The sequence below is a fragment of the Urtica dioica genome, chromosome 8 (genome assembly GCF_054948205.1).
Source record: "Urtica dioica subsp. dioica isolate 48M chromosome 8, U.dioica_male_clone48M_v1_H2, whole genome shotgun sequence".
Classification (NCBI taxonomy): domain Eukaryota; kingdom Viridiplantae; phylum Streptophyta; class Magnoliopsida; order Rosales; family Urticaceae; genus Urtica; species Urtica dioica.
In genome coordinates, this window is record NC_142763.1 from 10,230,634 (window position 1) to 10,249,424 (window position 18,791).

Here is an 18,791-nt window from a genome sequence, read left to right on the forward strand (position 1 = left end):
TTTAACATTTTTAATTATCATACCAAAACCCAACGCCCATTCCGTCGGTACTGTCGTCGCTACGTTTAGGAAGTATTTGCTAAATAATAATAATAATAATTGGCATATATGATATCATATTAAAGTTGAGTGTAAACTCATAACATTAAGACTGAGAAACGACAAAAGTAATAGTACTTAGATAATAGGCAAAAGGCATGATGTAGTTTAACGTTCAAGGCCCGGCAAATACCGTATTCCACCTTCAACGGAAAACCCCCCAAAACCAAAACCAACAAACAAAGAAACACACACACACACATACAAAAAAGTCAAACAAACATAGTCTCTCTCTCTCTCTCTCTCTCTTCTCTCTCTCTCTCTCTCTCTCTCTCTCTCATTTTGCTTATTTAACATCCTTCACCACTTCAAAGCCACTTCCCTTCTTCTTCCTCTCTCTCTCTCTCTTCACAAGTGATGAACCAGCAACAATCACATTGAAACCCTAGAATTCGTTCTGCAATTAATCCACATTATATATAACCACTCAAACTCTCTTCTTCTCCGACATGGAAAACGACCTGTTTCCTCTTCTCCAATACGACTCCTCCGACTGCTTCTGGGAGAAGAACCACCACCACCACCACCCTCCTCCTCCGCCACCGCCGCCATTGGAACTCACCGCGCACTTCGACTCCGCCGCCGATCAGAGCTTCGTGGTCCGCAAGCTCGGCGGCGTCGATCCCGGCTTCGCCGACCGCGCCGCCAGGCTCTCCTACTTCGCCGCCGGAAGCCGGAGCTTCAACGCCAGGGCGGTCCCCGCCGCCTCGCTCCCCCGCGTCCTGAGTAGCCCCTCGCTCAAGGAACCCGGGCCGAGCCCTAATTCTCAGGACGAGTCAACCATCTCCGAGCAGAGGATCGCCAGCGAAATCCCCAATCCTCGCAAGAGAAAAGCCTCATCCAAGCCCAAGCCCAAGGAATTGCCGGTTCCCAATTCCACCAAGGTATGAGTTTCGGAATAGAAATTTTTGGCCCCCACTTTTGAGAATTTCGTCAATTTAGTACCGAGAATTTTTTGGGCAGGGAATTGAGACGGACGACAATAATGCGAAGCGGAACAAGCTGAGTGAAGGCAATGGCGACGAGAACGGAAATAGTTCCGGCGACGATCAGAAACCGGCGAAAGATAGTCCGAAGCCGTTGGAGCCTCTGAAGGATTACATCCACGTCAGAGCTAGAAGAGGCCAAGCCACTGATAGCCATAGCCTCGCAGAGAGGGTACTTTAGTCATTTTTTTTCCTGATAAGTTTAGTCTCTAGAAATGTGAAATTGATATTCTGCTGTTTTGTTTGTATTTAAAAATATGTATAGGTTCGGAGAGAGAAGATCAGCGAGAGAATGAAGCTTCTACAAGATCTTGTCCCTGGTTGCAACAAGGTTAATTAATTTACTTTGCGATTGTGACTATTTTTTTTCTTTCTAATTCGCTCGTTCGTATTGTTGATATTGATTTTTTTTTTCTTAAAGGTGACCGGAAAAGCACTCATGCTTGACGAGATAATAAATTACGTACAGTCGTTACAGCGACAAGTTGAGGTATAATTTAATTTATGATCCCAAACAAAGAACACGATTTTTTAAAACCCGCTCTAAATGTTTATTGTTGTTATTGTGTTGCCATGCAGTTTCTCTCTATGAAGTTGTCTTCAGTCAATACCAGGCTGGATGGGAATACAGACACACTAATGTCAAAAGATGTTAGTATTATTTTAATTCTATTTTATTTCTTTGATTGGGATCATTAATTTCTGTGACTTATTATATATTTATAATTGTTTCCAGTTATATCAACCGAATAACTCAATGGCACACCCAATATTCCCGTTAGATTCCTCGGCACAATCCATATTTGGTCACCAGCCACACCAAAACCGAGCAATCCATAACAACGACATTTCTGGTGGGCCCATGAACCATTGCCCAATTGACGGATTAGATATGCAATTTCCGCAACTCAATGCGTTCACTGACATTATTTCTCAGGTAACCAATACTAACGTGTGGAAATTGTCTCTGGTGGTGCTTTTTTTAAATTAATTATATGGATAATGTATCTAAATTTTTTTTTGCGAAAATAGTTTTTCTTCGAGTTTTATCGTCAAATCATTTTTTTTTGTTTACTCTAGAAAATAACTGTTATATTTAAAAAATAAAAATCGTAATAAAATTAATTAGAGCTCTTTCTGTAAATAATTGTCGAACAACAGTTATTTTTTAAATTTCTCCAATTAATATTAATATTTGTCTGCTTGTTAATCATTTTCAGTATCCATTTTTTGGTGAGGATGATTTGCAAAGCATAGTCCAGATGGGATTTGGGCAAAATTTAAACCGAGACTCATCATTGCAGCCTCAAAACATCCAGGGTAAGGAAAAGAGAAATTGCAAGTAAAGTGAAAGAAAATTATATAATTATAACAATCATATACTAATCGTAGTGTTTTATTTACTTTAATGATAATCCCATTAGTTTAAAGTGGTTAATCATAATAAAGTCGTTTTTTTTTTATTTCCCTCCTGATGCAGGTCAAAATCAAGTGCCCCACATGAAAATTGAGCTATGATCAAAACAAACAGTCTTAACTCAGTCTTCCCACTAATTAGCTGTAAATACAAGATTAAATCTGGACCGTTGAGAGGAACCACTACTAAGCTTCCCTTTATTCTTTTACCTTATTTTATTGGCACTAAGCCACATTTATCCTACCTCTATATATATATATATATAATTCCCCTATATTTTCCCCTTCTTTCTTGTATCCCACTCATTTTTTATCTAAATATTTCTCCGTTGTAAGTTTGTCGTTTCTTAATTTTATAAGTTTACTTTATTACAATGATGTAATATCGGAGAATCAATTATGTCATTTTGGTGCATGATCTTAAAGCACCAGTTGTAAGATAGACTATTACTGAATTGCTAATTGGAGGAAGAGTACTTGTTTTATTAATTAGTCTACCATTGTTATCATTATTATTTTATTTTAATCCAACAATGTTTCACTATCCCAATTGAACTTCTTTGTCTGTACGTAATCAGCAAAATCTTTTGTCATTTCAATGAGAATCCAAATTAATTAACTTTATAATTTATATTGGCAATTAACTGGGTCATGTCAATTTGTCACAGCTAAATGGCTTAATCTTCTGGATTTGATTTCCCAACTCGTGTTGCAACCAGCTGTACTAGTGGGGTCTCTTTCTTCCCACACCCAAAAGAATTCTTAATTTGAATGATTAGGACTTTGGTTTATCTTTTAAGCTGGGGTCAACCATGATTTCTGGTACTGTCATAAATTTGTGTCCACATTTTTGTGATTTCTCTTAAAATAGCCACAGAACAGAAGCTTCTGTTGCAGTTTTGTTTCTTTTTAACTGTGCATAAAAATAAATTTTAATTTATCGTAGGTTAATTTAGAAGCTAGAAAGTTAGAAATTTTAATTATCTCTTTTATAAAGAGGCGAAAAAAAAAAATACTAACTTTTGTTTTTTCTAATCATGTTTAAGGGCATAGAAAGAATCCCAGGTTGGCAGCTGGGAGATTCTGACTAGGCCCAATGAATCAAAGAGCTTTAATATATATGTGAAATAAAGAACAATGTAGTGGATTTCTGGTTTGGAAAGATGCTAATTTTTTTTTAATATGATAAATATAAATTATTTCTATGAGAAGTGGTTAGTAAAAATCCATTATTTGGGGTTCAACAAAAGATTTTTTTGCTGCAGCCTTATGGATCAATATTTTATTCAGCCGTCTATTATTGGATTAAAGATTAGTTTAATTTCATTACAAGAAAGATGCTTTGAATGTGAGGCTGTTTTCAGAATAACTACAAAACTTTGGAAGTTAAAATAATGTTAATCATAGGAAAATGAGATAAAATATTGGATGACAACATTTTATTTTGAGAGTCTTGTCTCCAAGAATATAAATAGAAAAGCTCCATAATTGTGCGACGTGTCTATAGTATTGAATTTTTCCCCTCTCTCTCCCCTTTAATTTTCAGTTCTTTTGGTTGTTACATCTCATGATTAGTTTAATGAACATTTCTGTACCAAAATTGGATCAAATCTTATAAACGATGACATTACCTTGACACTGTAAAAAAAAAAAAAAAAAAAAAAACATTACTCGACAAAGGCTGTCTATTTCTTCGGTGTCATGATTAAATTTCGTCCTCCTTTCCATTAATCTAAATAAGGATACTTTTCACTTCCTTATCAGGCCCCATAAAAGTATATAACTATTTAGTTACCTGAAATTCTGTTTTTTTTTTTCTTTCAAAATTAGTACTTTCATTTGGCCTTCAAAACACTAAACATAATCTTTTGACACTTGAGATCTTAATACATTTTTTTTAATATTATATTCTTACATCACAAATATTACACAATTAATTAGACCAGATTAAAGCTAAGTACATCGGTTTTCATCCTAAACTAGATGGTGAAGAGAATGACTAGAAACCTAGGGGCACCTGCTCATTGAAATTAAGATCACAAAAGGGAAATATATATATATATGGGACCATTAAGGGATGTAAGGATTTAAGATGATCAAAATGGTATGGGAAACGAGGTGTGCTAAGTATAGCGTACGTTTTTAAAGACATGAAGAACGATATACGAGTAGACGAGAGTTGGGACCTACTAGTTCTGTCTTGGGTGGTGTATAAAGGTTTTAGTGAATGATCTGGCCTAGCAGAGCACGACTCTAACTAGAAGTAAAAGCATATGAGAGTATTGTTGATATTTATGCTCACGTAAATATGTTAATGACATCATATCGTAAAATGTGTGATATAGTCGAATGTATGCATGGGACCGATCATGGATCGTGTGCAAGTCTAGTCGGCTGATTTTTAGTGAAATATATGTAGCTCGGACAATTTTCTATTTGTGTCTTGTATGGGTGTTCAACTTGGATAAGATGTTTTTCGTTGTCTTCAACCGCCATGACTTAAACTTAGATTCTGACCAGTTGAGTCATGCCCGACCCACTGCACCAATTTCCTCAATAGAGAGGTTTGTCTACAATCACTACTACAAATGTTGGATTATACAACCCATTTTCTACAACGCTTAACATAAGCGTTGTAGAAACTAGGGATTCTACAACGCTTAACATAAGCGTTGTAGAAACATAGTGTTTCTACAACGCTTATGGCTAAGCGTTGTAGAATCTCGGTGTTTCTACAACGCTTATGAATAAGCGTTGTAGAATCTGATTGTTTCTACAACGCTTAAAGCTAAGCGTTGTAGAAACTTAGTTATTCTACAACGCTTTTGTTAAGCGTTGTAGAAATACATAAATTTCAGATTTTCCACAACGTTTACACTATCCGTTGTAGAATCCTCGCCGCGGCACCACGTGATTTATGCCTCGGCGAGAACTTTCTACAACGCATGGTAGAAGCGTTGTAGAAGGATGGGCCTCGCCGCGGCATAATTTCAACATCGCCGCGGCGACACTTTCTACAACGCTTGTTACAAGCGTTGTAGAATCTATTCGCCGCGGCGATAAATATTTCTTGCCGCGGCGACATAATTTCACCGCGGCTAGAAATATCCTCCGCCGCGGCGAGGTGGATACCGTGGCCAAGCAGTTTTTTAAGAAACTGTCTCGCCGCGGCGAGTGAGGAATCTCGCCGCGGCGAGACGTTCCTACAACGGTTATAATATCCGTTGTAGGAACTCCTCGCCGCGGCGAAGACATATGTTCGCCGCGACGAGGGTTTTTAGGTTTTCACTATAAAAGGCCGTTTTCAGTTTTTTTTCTCATTTTTTCCAATACCCACACACGAGACAACCATTTTCGGCCGCATCTCTCCAGTTTTTTTCTTTCAAAATCCCTCGCCACGTCCTCGCCGCCCCAAAATCTCGCCGTCGCCTTGTCCTCGCCGCCAACTCTCTCTCGCCTTGTCCTCGCCGTCATTTTTCTCTCGCCGAGTCCTCGTCGTGCTTCCTTTCGCGCCTCTCTCTCTCTCTCTTGCCGCCTCATTGTAAGGTATGATTTTAAAAGTTTTTTAAGGTGTATATTGATTTAATTTCGTGTTGTTGATATGAATTTCTTGTTGTTTACCCGAATTGCATATAGTTTGATTTTTTGAATTCACAAATTTAGGGTTTTGTTTGATTTTCTCTTTTTAGAACAAGAAATTAGGGTTTAGGTTAGTGGAATTTGAATGAGTGAATTTAGGTTAGTGAAATTTGAATGAGTGAATTTGAATGAGAATTTGAGTTAAATTGAAATGTCCGGATTGTGTTTGACATATTGTTACATAGGTTAGTGGTTAAAATGGTTATGTATATTAATGTTGAGATTGAATTGTTTATGAATTTGTGATTGATCGAATTGTTCATGAATTTGTGATTGTTCGAATTGTTTATGAATTATTTGCGATTGTTGGAATTGTTTTAATTTGTCATGTTTAAATATATATTCTTGGAATTGATATATAATTTGTTATATGTTAATTGTAGAATTGTTTATGATTATGTTTTGTAGGAGCTTGAAAATGCCTCGAACTAAAAACACGGCTGTCCCCAAGGCTCCGAGCTCTTCCAGAGGTCAGAGTAAAGTAAAAGGCAAGCGACCTCGTCAACAGTCTCCCGAAGAGGAATACAACTCGAGTATCTTTACTAGCAAGGTCGCGGAGGAACGCTACGACAAAATCTTGCCGCGTAACATTATCCATGAGAGAGGATTCCATGTAAGCAATACGTCGGATATAGGAAAGCAAATCCGCAACAGCATAGTTGGTCATGATTGGTGGAGGTACTGTGCTGTACCCGAGTTCGATTCGAACGTCAACTTCGTGTACGAATTCTACGCAAACTTGCCGGACTCCCAAGGTGATGTTGTGACGGTCCGTGGGAAACCGGTCGATATGAGTATCGAAGCTATCAACGATCTTCTTGGGATCCCAGATGTGCCTTTCGAGAACGAGGGCTATCGATAATGGCTAAGAAGTTGCAGCCATGAGGAGATGTCGCGGGTGTTGTGCATTCCGGGAGAGGATTGAGTCACTGAAAAAGGAAAAAGGGTACTCAAGCGTGACCAACTCACCAGGATCGCTAAAGCGTGGATTTACTTTGTTTGCGCTCGTCTCTATCCAATCAAGCACTTAACCACTCTCAACGAGGATCGTATCCAGGCGTTGTTCTGCATTGTTAAAGGCATTTCCATTAACGTCAGTCGATTCATCTATAATTGGATGAAGAAACTCGACTATACTAATGAACGACACGGTTTGCCATATCCGGCGATCATTACCGGCCTTTATACAAATGCGAGGGTACCACGCTCGAAAAAGGGATACGATACACAGTTCAATGGGGCCTATTACGAATTCCATTATCGAGCGGTACAAGATTAGGGAGGATCCACAAGCGGAGGAAGAGGAAGAAGCGGAGGAAGAAGGGGAAGAGAGGGAAGCGGAGCCCCTATTGGGCTTACCAGCGCCTCCGGTAATCGACCCCGCCACCATCGACTACATTGCTCATTGCTCCAACTATCTCGTCGGCGGGTTCCAACACACGCAACAGTACATGCACCAACAAGCGGAGTATGGCACCTCTCACATCAATCAGTTGAACGATCTCTACTCTAGGTGGGACATCAACCAAGAGAATCATGTGTTATTTCCTCCATATCCTCAGTACTCCGACTATCCGTACGCACCACCACAGTGGCCACCGCATATGGCACCTCCTCAATATCCGGCGAACCCACCACCACCACCACCGAATGACGAGTAAATTTCAAGAACCAACAACACCAACTCTTTCATATAAATTTCAAACTCTTTTTAAATTTAAGTTTCAGTTTAAGACTCGCTTGGTTTGTTTGCTTATGTTTATGACTCGCTTGGTTTGTTTATGTTTATGACTAAATTTAAGTTTCAGTTTAAGACTAGTTTGGTTTGTTTTATTGATTGTAGAAATTTTAATTGAATGATCATTTTTAGTTGGAGAACAGGTTAAATATTGGAAAAAAAAGTGAATGATTAGGTGGTAGAGTGCTTCTTCGCCGCGGCTAGGTACCTTTCTCGCCGTGACGTGACTATTCTCGCCGCGGCACAGTATATTCCCCGCCGCGGCGAGTGCTCTACGCCGCAGCTAAAATATTACTTCGCCGCGGCGAGATTTTGATTTTTTTAATACCGAGAGTCTGTGTTTTTTAAGAACTTGTCTCGCCGCGGCGAGTTGATATTCCCGCCGCGGCGTAATGACCTCGCCGCGGCATGGAATATAGTCTCGCCGCGGCGAGGTTTCTACAACGCTTGTTAAAGCGTTGTAGAAGGGTCCTCGCCGCGGCAGGATTTTTATTTCGCCGCGGCGAGATTTTGATTTTTTAGTACCGAGAGTCTGTGTTTTTTAAGAACTTGTCTATTCCCGCCGCGGCGTAATAACCTCGCCGCGGCATGGAATATACGTTGCCGCGGCGATGTTTCTACAACGCTTGTCAAAGCGTTGTAGAAGGGTCATCGCCGCGGTAGGATTTGTATTTCGCCGCGGAGAGATTTTGATTTTTTAATACCGAGAGTCTGTGTTTTTTAAGAACTTGTCTCGCCGCGGCGAGTTGATATTCCCGCCGCGGCGTAATAACCTCGCCGCGGCATGGAATATACGTTGCCGCGGCGATGTTTCTACAACGCTTGTTAAAGCGTTGTAGAAGGGTCCTCGTCGCGGCAAGATTTGTATTTCGCCGCGGCGAGATTTTGATTTTTTAATACAGAGAGTCTGTGTTTTTTAAGAACTTGTCTCGCCGCGGCGAGGTGATATTCAAGCCGCGGCGTAATAACCTCGCCGCGGCATGGAATATACGTTGTCGCGGCGAGGTTTCTACAACGCTTGTTAAAGCGTTGTAGAAGGGTCCTCGCCGCGGCAGGATTTGTATTTCGCCGCGGCGAGATTTTGATTTTTTAATACCGAGAGTCTGTGTTTTTTAAGAACTTGTCTCGCCGCGGCGAGGTGATATTCCCGCCGCGGCGTAATAACCTCGCTGCGTCATGGAATATACGTTACCGCGGCGAGGTTTCTACAACGCTTGTTTAAGCGTTGTAGAAGGGTCCTCGCCGCGGCAGGATTTGTATTTCGCCGCGGCGAGATTATCCTGCCACGGCGAGAGTTGTACTCAGCCGCGGCGATGTTGGAGAAATGTAATTTTAATGTAAATGACATTGTATAGAGAAATTTTGAATGAAAAATAACGTTGTCCACAGGAGAATAACATAAAATCCAAAATGAAAATACATTATCTAAATGTTCAATATCAAACAAAAATAGGATCTATATCCTTACGAAGTAGATGTGACACATCGTCATCATTAAAATCATCCACCTCTTGATCAATTGGCGGTAATCCTGATGTGAACGGAGGAATGCTAGACATGTCATCGTCTTCTTGATCAATGTAACACCACTATTTTGTACGGGATGCTTGTTGTCTCGTTCCCTTGTGTAAAATGTAAAACCATTAACAGACCAAGCAGTGTACCTTGTAACCATTGTGGAAGGCCCGCCAGATAGTTTACTCAAGGTAGATGAATGTCCTGCCTCTATAAATATGCGTTTTCCAAGCCAGTTTTGAAACAAACGGTTGTGCTCTTCTTGCAACCATTTTTCATTTCTACCCTTCTTTGGATTATTCACTCTCAACTCATTCAAATGAATATCCACAAATGGCTTGACCTCGGAAACGTTGTGTAGCACATGGAGACTTGCTTGCTCCCATTCTTTTCGGTTGACGATCGAATAAGTACCTATAATGAAACAAATACTTAAAAATAATGTTCATATATAATTTAAATAAACAAATAAAGTGTTAAAAAAATACCTTTAGATAGAGTTTTTGAATCAAAAGTGGTATTCTTGGGTAACCCAATTTCGTCTGTTTTAGCTAAATACTCAGAACAAAACTCAACCGACTCTTCTGCTATGTAATTTTCAACTATGCTTCCTTCCGGCCTATTGTAGTTCTTCACGTAGCTTTTCAACACTTTCATATAACGTTCGATTGGATACATCCACCGTAAAAACACGGGCCCTCCTAATTTCACTTCACGTACCAAGTGGACGGTTAAGTGGATCATTATGTCGAAAAACGAAGGTGGAAAGATCTTTTCGAGCAAGCACAGAGTTTTCACCAATTCTGACTGCATTAAATCCAATCGAGTTGGATCGCTGACCTTCGAGCAAATCGAGTTAAAGAATACACATATCTTTGATATTGCAAACCTCACATCTTTTGGCACAATTCCTCGCAAAGCAAGAGGCAACATTTGTTGTATCCGCACATGACAGTCGTGCGTCTTCATTCCAGTAAGTCTCAAATCTTTCAAAGACACGAACCACTTATAGTTTGACGAATGACCTTCGGGGACTTTAATAGAAGCAAACCAGTTACACAATTTCTTTTTCTCCTTTCGATCTAGAGTGTACTTTGCCGGTGGTAATTTTGTTTTTTTCCCACCCCCTCCTCGGGATGCAAAATGCTTCTTATATTCATCTCTTTGAGATCCAATCGAGATTGTATTCCGTCTTTTGATTTATTTGGATCATCAAGAAGTGTACCAATAAGCGATTCGCAAACATTTTTCTCGATGTGCATAACATCCAGACAATGCCGGACGTAGTGTGTCTTCCAATAAGGAAGGTCGTAGAAAATCGATTTCTTCTTCCAATGATTCTCTTTGAACGATTCTTTAGTACTAGCACTCCGCTTTCTTTTCCCAAGCACTTTATTGACGTTTTTAACCATCTCATAGACATCTTCACCAGACAAAATTCTAGGAGGGGGTCGTTCTTCTGAATTTCCATCAAACGCTTGTTTCAATCTTCTATACGAGTGATCTCTTGGTAAGAATCTTCTATGACCCGGAAAAACAGTTTTCTTACCATGCTTCAAACGGATGGAAGATGTGTCTTTCATGCAAATCGGACAACCAATCGAGCATTTTACAGAGTATCCTGACAAGTTTCCATAGGCCGGAAAATCGTTAATAGTCTACATTAACATTGCCCTTAAGTTGAACGAATCTCCATGGTAAGCGTCTTTAACTTCCATCCCTTTCTCCCATAACATCTTCAAATCATCGACCAACGGTGCCAAATAGACATCAATATCATTTCCTGGTTGATTCAGTCCTGAAATCAAAAGCGTTAACATCAAGAACTTTCTCTTCATACATAGCTTTGGAGGGAGATTGTAGTTCACAAGTATAACCGGCCAAACACTGTATTTACTGCTCATCATGCTGAACGGGTTCATTCCATCAGAAGCTAGACCAAGGCGCAAATTTCGAGTATCAACACTGAAATCCTTATACTCTAAATCGAATGATCTCCACTGTGCAGCATCAGCAGGATGTCTCAACATACCATCATCGATACGCTTTTCGGAGTGCCAAACCATGTTCTTCGCGTGTTTGACACTATTAAACATTCGACGAAAGAGCGGCATTGGAGGAATGTACCATAACGACTGAAATATATTTGACGAAAATCAGTAATAAATAATGAATATGAGCTACATGTATTTCCTAATCAAGTGATGAAAATGTACGTACCTTAACTGGAACTCCTTTAACCCCGTTAAATGGAATTTTACCCTTCTTCCACCGTGACTCTTTGCACGTCGGACATTCATCTAGATCTTCATACTCGTGTCTATATAAAACACAATCATTTGGGCACGCATGGAATTTCTCGTACTTCATGCCTAATGTACCCAAAGTCTTCTTTGCTTCATATATACTTAAAGGTACTTTATTGTCTTTCGGAAATGCTTCTTTCAGTGTTTCCAACAATAGAGTAAAACTAGTGTTTGTCCAACCCCCCGACGCCTTCAAATGAAATAATGTAACTAAAAATGACAACTTCGAATAGCTTGTACACCCTTCATATAATGGTGTCTTCGCATCATTCATCATGGACTCAAACAATTCCGGTCGCTCAACAAAATCGTCCTCCAAATCATTCATCATTCCGCACATATCATCAATATCATCCTCATTTGCCGTAGAACGAAAAACCTCACCATGGTAGAACCATCTTTGATACGAGGTCATTATTCCATATGCAAACAAATGGGTCCGAACGACATCAATCGAAAAATGTCTATGATTTCCACATTTAATACAAGGACAACGAATAGATTTCAAATCTACCATGTTCTCTCTAGCAAAATCACAAAACTCATCTACACCTTTCCGATATATCTCATTCAATCTATTCTCCCACATCCACTTTCTCATATTCATAGAAAAAACCTAATTATACAAAAAAATTGCCAATTCTAATTAGTAAACTATCAAGAGAACAACAATTAGATCAAGTTAAAGAAGAACTTACAAGATTTGAATGTGTAGATGAGACTAGTAAACGAGGACGCTCTAGAATGAGGTTATGAGAATTTTTTCGAGTGAGGTTATGAGAGAGTTCAAAGTGAAAAAGACCATAAATGAGAATTTATATCACCAGTCTCGTGTCACTCGCCGCGGCGACATTTCTACTTCGCCGCGGCGAGACATTCTACAACGCTTCCAAAAGCGTTGTAGAATTTCCTCGCCGCGGCAAAAATATGTGTTCGCCGCGGCGACAAATCACGCCGTGGCGAGGTACAAATCCCGCCGCGGCAGGAGTCCTGCGCCGCGGCGGGAACACGTCGTCGCCGCGGCGAAAATCTTACCGAGAGCACCATGTTCCAGACATATAGTCTCGCCGCGGCTTCATACATTTTACGCCGCGGCGAATGTATTCCTCGCCGCGGCGAGAATTCTCTTTCGCCGCGGCGAGGATTCTACAACGCTTGTTTAAGCGTTGTAGAAAGGTGTCGCCGCGGCGAAAATTGTATACTGCCGCGGCGAGGACATCTAGGTATACCTCGCCGTGGCGATGGCACATTTTCGCCGCGGCGAGACTTTTCTGGGTAACTCTCGCTGCAGCGAGAATTTGGTTTCGCCGCGGCGAGGCTCCTACTACGCTTATTATAAGCGTTGTAGAAGCATCTCGCCGCGGCGAGAAATATACATAGCCGCGGCGAGATCCTACAACGCTTATAATAAGCGTTGTAGGAGCGTCTTAAAATCTGAAAATTTCAAATTTTTTTAACTACCCGCCCATTTCATATCTATACTTAGCGTTTTTTTTTTCAATTTTCCCTCATTTCTCATTCCTTTCATTTCTTCTCATCTCTCTCTCCACTACTCATCTCTCTCGTCCCTCTCTCTCTCTCTTCGCCACTCTCTTGCCGCCCCGGCCCTCTCTCCCCACCACTCTATCTCTCTCGGCCCCTCTCTCTCTCTCCGTCCCTCACCTCGCTGAGCCCCCGCGCCCTCGCCCCGCACGCTCTCTCCCTCTCTCCGACCGTCACCTCACTCATCTCTATCGGCGCCCCCGCCCCCTCCCTCACCTCGCCGTGCGCCCACGCCGCCCTCCGGCCCTCACATTGCCGCGCGCCCTCCGGTCTCACCTCGCTCGCGCCCACCCTCGCCGCGCGCCCTCACCTCGCCGCCTTCGGCCATTACCTCTCCGGCCCTCATCTCACCACCTTCTCTTCGCCGCCCTTGTGCTCGTCCAACTCCGGGTAATGTTTTTGAACATTTTTACATGGACTTATTTAGTGTGAATTCGATATTGATTTGAAATTAGGAGATATTGTATTGGATTTGAGTTTATTGAATTTAAGTTTGATATTGATTTGATTTGAGAAATATATTTGATATTAGATTGAATTGGGATTGAAATTGTGTTTTTGTTTAGAATCGGATTGGATTTGAGTTTATATTGTGATTGGAGTTGAGTTTATATTGGATTTTTGTTACATTTGAGTTGAAATTTTGATTACATTTGAGTTGAAAATTGAAATTATATTTTGAATTTTGTTTATTAGATTCAATGTCGTCCACTACTACTACTTCTAGCGGTAGTGGTAAAAGAAAAATTAGAAGACAACTAGCGCTTAACTCCGATGAACAAGGAAAATAAAGAAACACTCTTATGGGTCGGGTTAATAAGGCTAAAACACTTGGTAAAAAAATCCCGGTACAATTTGATGATAAAGGGCAACCAATCGGTAAAGAGGGTGATGAGTTGTCGAGTTACTTTGGCGTGTTAGCAAGAGAACACGTTCCACTTTCGATGCGTGATTGGAGATGTAAAGACAACGCCCAAATTAAAGAACGAATTTGGAACGAAATGCAAGAAGGATTTACGATTCCTATCGAACAAAAACACGATTGCCTTATGAGAGTCGGAGAAGCCGCAAGGTTATTTCGTCATGAGATATACAACGATCTACTCAAAGACATAGTCAACGAACCAATCGCCTTAAAGAGACCGGCTTGTATTTTGAAATACTATACAAGTATCACCGAAGAAGATTGGATAGCATTTGTTGAGTATAGACGAACCGAAATGTTCAAACAAACATCGGAACATGGGAAATCAAATATCGGAAAAAGTGTGTACAAATCTCGAACGGGCCGAAATGGATATCGAAAGCTTGATCAAGAAAATGTTATTTTCATTTTTTTCTTTTAGTTATTTCAAATGTTGCAATTATTTTTTAATTTCTTATATAATTACTTCTTACTAGCATGACGAAACGGGGGAATGGCCTACGAAAGAGGAACTTTGGATTGACTCGCGAATGAAAGACGTAGATAACTACAAGGATGAGAAAGACAAATTGATGGGAGAACAAATCGTAAGTTCTTTACCTTTGTTATAACAATTAACCTTGTAATTTTATTTTCAAATAATTTTATGTGTAGAAAACGTTATCACAACAAGCATCGCAAGGGACATGGTTGCCGAAATCGGGAAAGAGTGTTTTGCAAGAAGCTTTGGGAACGTCGCGAGTTTGCGGTCAATCCAAACACACGTCGCGTTTTAAGTACTTTGTTCCTCCAACGCCCAACGAAGAAGTAATGAAGATGCGTCGGGAAATGAGCGAGTTAAAGTCTTTGGTGATGAAGGCCTTCGGTGGAAATGGTAGCATTAATGTCGAGTCGCCTAGTGTCGAGCAAGTGGAAGAGAATCTCAACGCGAAGGTTGTTGATGATAAAGAGATGGCAAATGTTGAAGAACACGTCAATGAAGCGGTCTATTTAGGTATGTTTAATTTTTTTTATCTATTTATTAAAGATAAATGTTTTGGTATTAAGTTATTGATAAAATTCTTGATTCGCTTAGAACACGACGATGTTGATGATCGTCCGAAGATCGATCCTATCATTGTTGATGATCGTCCGAAGATCGATCCTATTTTGTGGAAAAACCCAATAGTGTTCGTGCTAGTTGCTCTTTGAATCCAACCACGCCGGTGACACCGAGTTCGGATGAAAGCGTCGAGTGTCTTCTTTTCATTGATGACACCGAGTTCGGAGGCACAATTCATGTTGCAAATGGGCGAGCGTACATGAATGGAGGCGTAGTTCATTTCTCACCTTTGGAGGAAGGAAATTTACGCGTGGCCGTTTTGGGGGTTTTGATTAAAAAAGCAAAATTGCCAATTCCCACCGAAGAAGCTCAAACCATTGAAGATGCTATAGGCGGGTTTGTCTCGTGGCCGAAGAGACTCATGGAAATGGACACGGGAATAGAGAGTCACGGTCCGGTTGTCAAATAACTCTCAAAGCTCGGAATTGAGAGTGAAGCTAGCATCGATGATGCTGAGAAGATTCCGTACAAGGTGATTAATCCCAAGTATCGATTGCTCACTCAACATGCCAACAAAGTAATGTTACCGGAAGGGGATGTGATTATGGTCAATGTTAGTCCAAGTCTCGCGGCTATCCCGATTCCGGTGTCATTTGAAGACATTTCGATTTTTTGCAATACTTGGAAATTGGCGCGGGGAGCATAACGGTTTATATGGAGTAAGAGTTTTCTTTATATGCGTTTTTTAATATCAATATTCAATATTTAGTGTTTTGATCAACTAAATGTTTGTTTGTCATAGCTATCTATGCTCGAGGCTAGAAAAGGCGAAGAAGACTCGAAATTATTGTTTTATAAATCCGAGCTTAAGTTCGTACATCGAAAATGACGACGAGGAGGCTTATTTGTCAAAACGAGTCAAGGACGTTGGAAACGTGGTACGAGATTGCAAATTTGGTGAATTAGTTTTGATGCCGTATAACAAAGGTGCGCATTGGATGCTCGTTGTCCTCGACCTTTGGAGAAATAGCGCTATGTTCTTTGACCCGTTGAGAAATAAAATCCCAACCGATTTAAATCGATTGATAAAAATGTAATATTTTGATTTCTTAAATAATTTTTATTATAAATCGTTCTAGATGTTTTTTCTCTTATAATCTCCGTGTTATATAGGGTTCTTGTTGATTTCAAGCTCGAGCATCAAAACGCCCATAGTAACGGGCAATCAACGTACATCAAGGCTTGGGACGCTCCGAGACAAACGGGAAACACGAAATGCGGGTATTTTGTGATTTCTTATATGCGTGATATAGTCGTAGGAGGTGTAGGAAAATTAGAAAATAAGAAATCCTATACAAAGGAGGATTTAGAGAGAGTTAGGGAAGAATGGGTAAGTTATGTACAAACATTTATTAACTGTGATGATTAACTAGTTTTTTTTATTGAATTATGGATTGGTTGTAGATGTATATATTAGATTTTGAATGTTTTGAAGATGAGGATATTTGAAGATGAATGTATATATTAGATATTTTTTGTATTGAAGATTATTTTCAGGTGCTAGTATCGTGTAAAAACAGATTTTGGATTGAAAATAAATGATTCTCGCCGCGGCGAACTATACTTCTCGCCGCGGCGGGAAATATTATTCGCCGCGGCGAGAAAAGATACCGAGAGCAGGCAAATTAGAAATCTTAGTCTCGCCGCGGCGAGATTTTTTCTTCGCCGCGGCGAGTTTTTAAAAAATAAATCATCGCCTTCCTACAACGCATAATTCTCCGTTGTAGAATATGTCGCCGCGGCTAAGATTTGACGTCGCCGCGGCGAAGTGTAATATTCGCCGCGGCGAGTTGATTCTACAACGCTTGACAATCCGTTGAAGAATGTTGTCGCCGCGGCTCGGAACGTACCTCGTCGCGGCAACTAACTCGCCGCGGCGACGTATATTTCTCGCCGCGGCGAGAAATATACTTCGCCGCGGCGAGATGTTTGAAAATATTTAAAAATTACACAATGGATTCTAACCGTTGTAGAAGCTTCTACAACGCTTAAAAATCCGTTGTAGAATCTTAGTTTCTACAACGGATAATTAAGCGTTGTAGAAAGCTGTTGGATTCTACAACGGATTTTTAAGCGTTGTAGAAGCTTCTACAACGCAGGATTCTACAACGCTTAAGAAGCGTTGTAGAATCATTCTACAACTGTTTTTAAGCGTTGTAGAATCCTAGTTTTGTAGTAGTGAATCATTTTTGGCCTAGCAAAATTTTGTTGTGGCTCGCAATTTGACAAAATTACATACTTTTGGGGTACTCCGGTTACCAAGCCTGGTGGTTCGAGCCTCGTGTCAAATTAATTTCCACGAAAAAAGCAATTTATATTATTAACTTAAATCTTAACTAATTAAAACACTTGAATATGATTTTTCAAACTAGTTTGAATTTCAAAATTTAAAATTTCAACTTTAAAACTTATTCTTCGTTTTCTAAATTATGAGTTTTATAAAATGGTTTTCGAAAAATTATTAAATGTATCAATACCACTTATTTTCTTGAATGAAAAATTGGCTTGTTGACTTTTAAGTAAGAGAAGTTTCACTTCTAGCTAAAAATGCTCTGAATGAAGATTCGAGAATAAGACTGAAGATGTTATTGTTTTGATTTCTTTACATGGGTGGTGTTATTTAAAACGTGCTATTAGAAACAAAATTTATGCTCAAAATGTATTTGAATGTTTTACTTTTATCATGCATTATCATACATGATAGAACTGTCAAAATCTTGAATAAATCTCACGCCATGCATAATTGAAATATCTCAAGGTCTCGAATGTGTTTTAATAGCGATGTATACGATGGACCAAGAACCGGTTTAGTGTCCCTATCTTAAATTGAGAGTACTCTAGAAGAACTCTTTTGATCAATTCTCTTTAGAAGCCAAGTCCTAAAGAGAAGCAATGAGGTACGAATACCTTACCTATAGACTATTCTCAAAGTGATTCTAATAAATAAAGACCGATGTGCTAATTATTACGAACATAAGCTTACTCTCAATTTAATCCTCTCATGAAGACTCTCTAAAAATACTAAGTAACCAAACTATGAAATGGTGATCAACAATGCTAAATGTTGTCGCATCCAGAAAATAGCTTAACTAAATAATATGATGTGTTAAAAACTATGAAATTTGATATTAGAGTGTTGATGTAGTAGACTCTTTACATGTCAACATTTACTTTCTTACACACGTATTCAATATGATTAACTTACGGTTAATTTACTTTTTGTTAGATATTGTATTAAAGTTGCAACAAATTCCAGAAATATCTTTATGATATTCGCTCTAGATCAAAACCTTTACCGATAAAGCTCAATTCACATTTATATTTCGAATCGCTTTAGAGTCAATAAACATAATGCAGAGTGCATTCCCTAAACAGTTTAGGGTATTTAATACGTGTGTTAATGATATTGCGAATTAGTTCATAATAAAATTTCTTACAAGTATTAATTTATACAAATACATGTTGAAAATTTAACCGTTACTCGATGAATGATTATCGATCATCAAATTAAGCATAATGATGT

The 18,791-nt window shown here is 39.6% G+C and overlaps 1 protein-coding gene across 1 annotated transcript; it reads left to right on the forward strand.

The window, feature by feature from the left end:
- Positions 1–405: 405 nt before the first annotated feature.
- On the forward strand, positions 406–3,052 carry LOC149387952 (transcription factor bHLH62-like). Its single transcript, XM_089624486.1, has 8 exons — positions 406–983; positions 1,063–1,257; positions 1,351–1,416; positions 1,507–1,575; positions 1,665–1,736; positions 1,822–2,022; positions 2,306–2,405; positions 2,566–3,052. Exons 1-8 carry the CDS (start codon positions 549–551, stop codon positions 2,601–2,603), a joined length of 1,176 nt encoding a protein of 391 aa, XP_089480612.1. The 5' UTR covers positions 406–548; the 3' UTR covers positions 2,604–3,052.
- The last annotated feature ends 15,739 nt before the right edge of the window (positions 3,053–18,791 follow it).

Bases quoted from the DNA above. Each gene is read 5' to 3' on its own strand.
- LOC149387952 (XM_089624486.1), top strand. From the start codon at position 549: ATGGAAAACGACCTGTTTCCTCTTCTCCAATACGACTCCTCCGACTGC. The intron at 984-1,062 runs GTATGAGTTTCG...TTTTTTGGGCAG, and splicing joins CGGTTCCCAATTCCACCAAG to GGAATTGAGACGGACGACAA. The intron at 1,417-1,506 runs GTTAATTAATTT...TTTTTCTTAAAG, and splicing joins TTGTCCCTGGTTGCAACAAG to GTGACCGGAAAAGCACTCAT.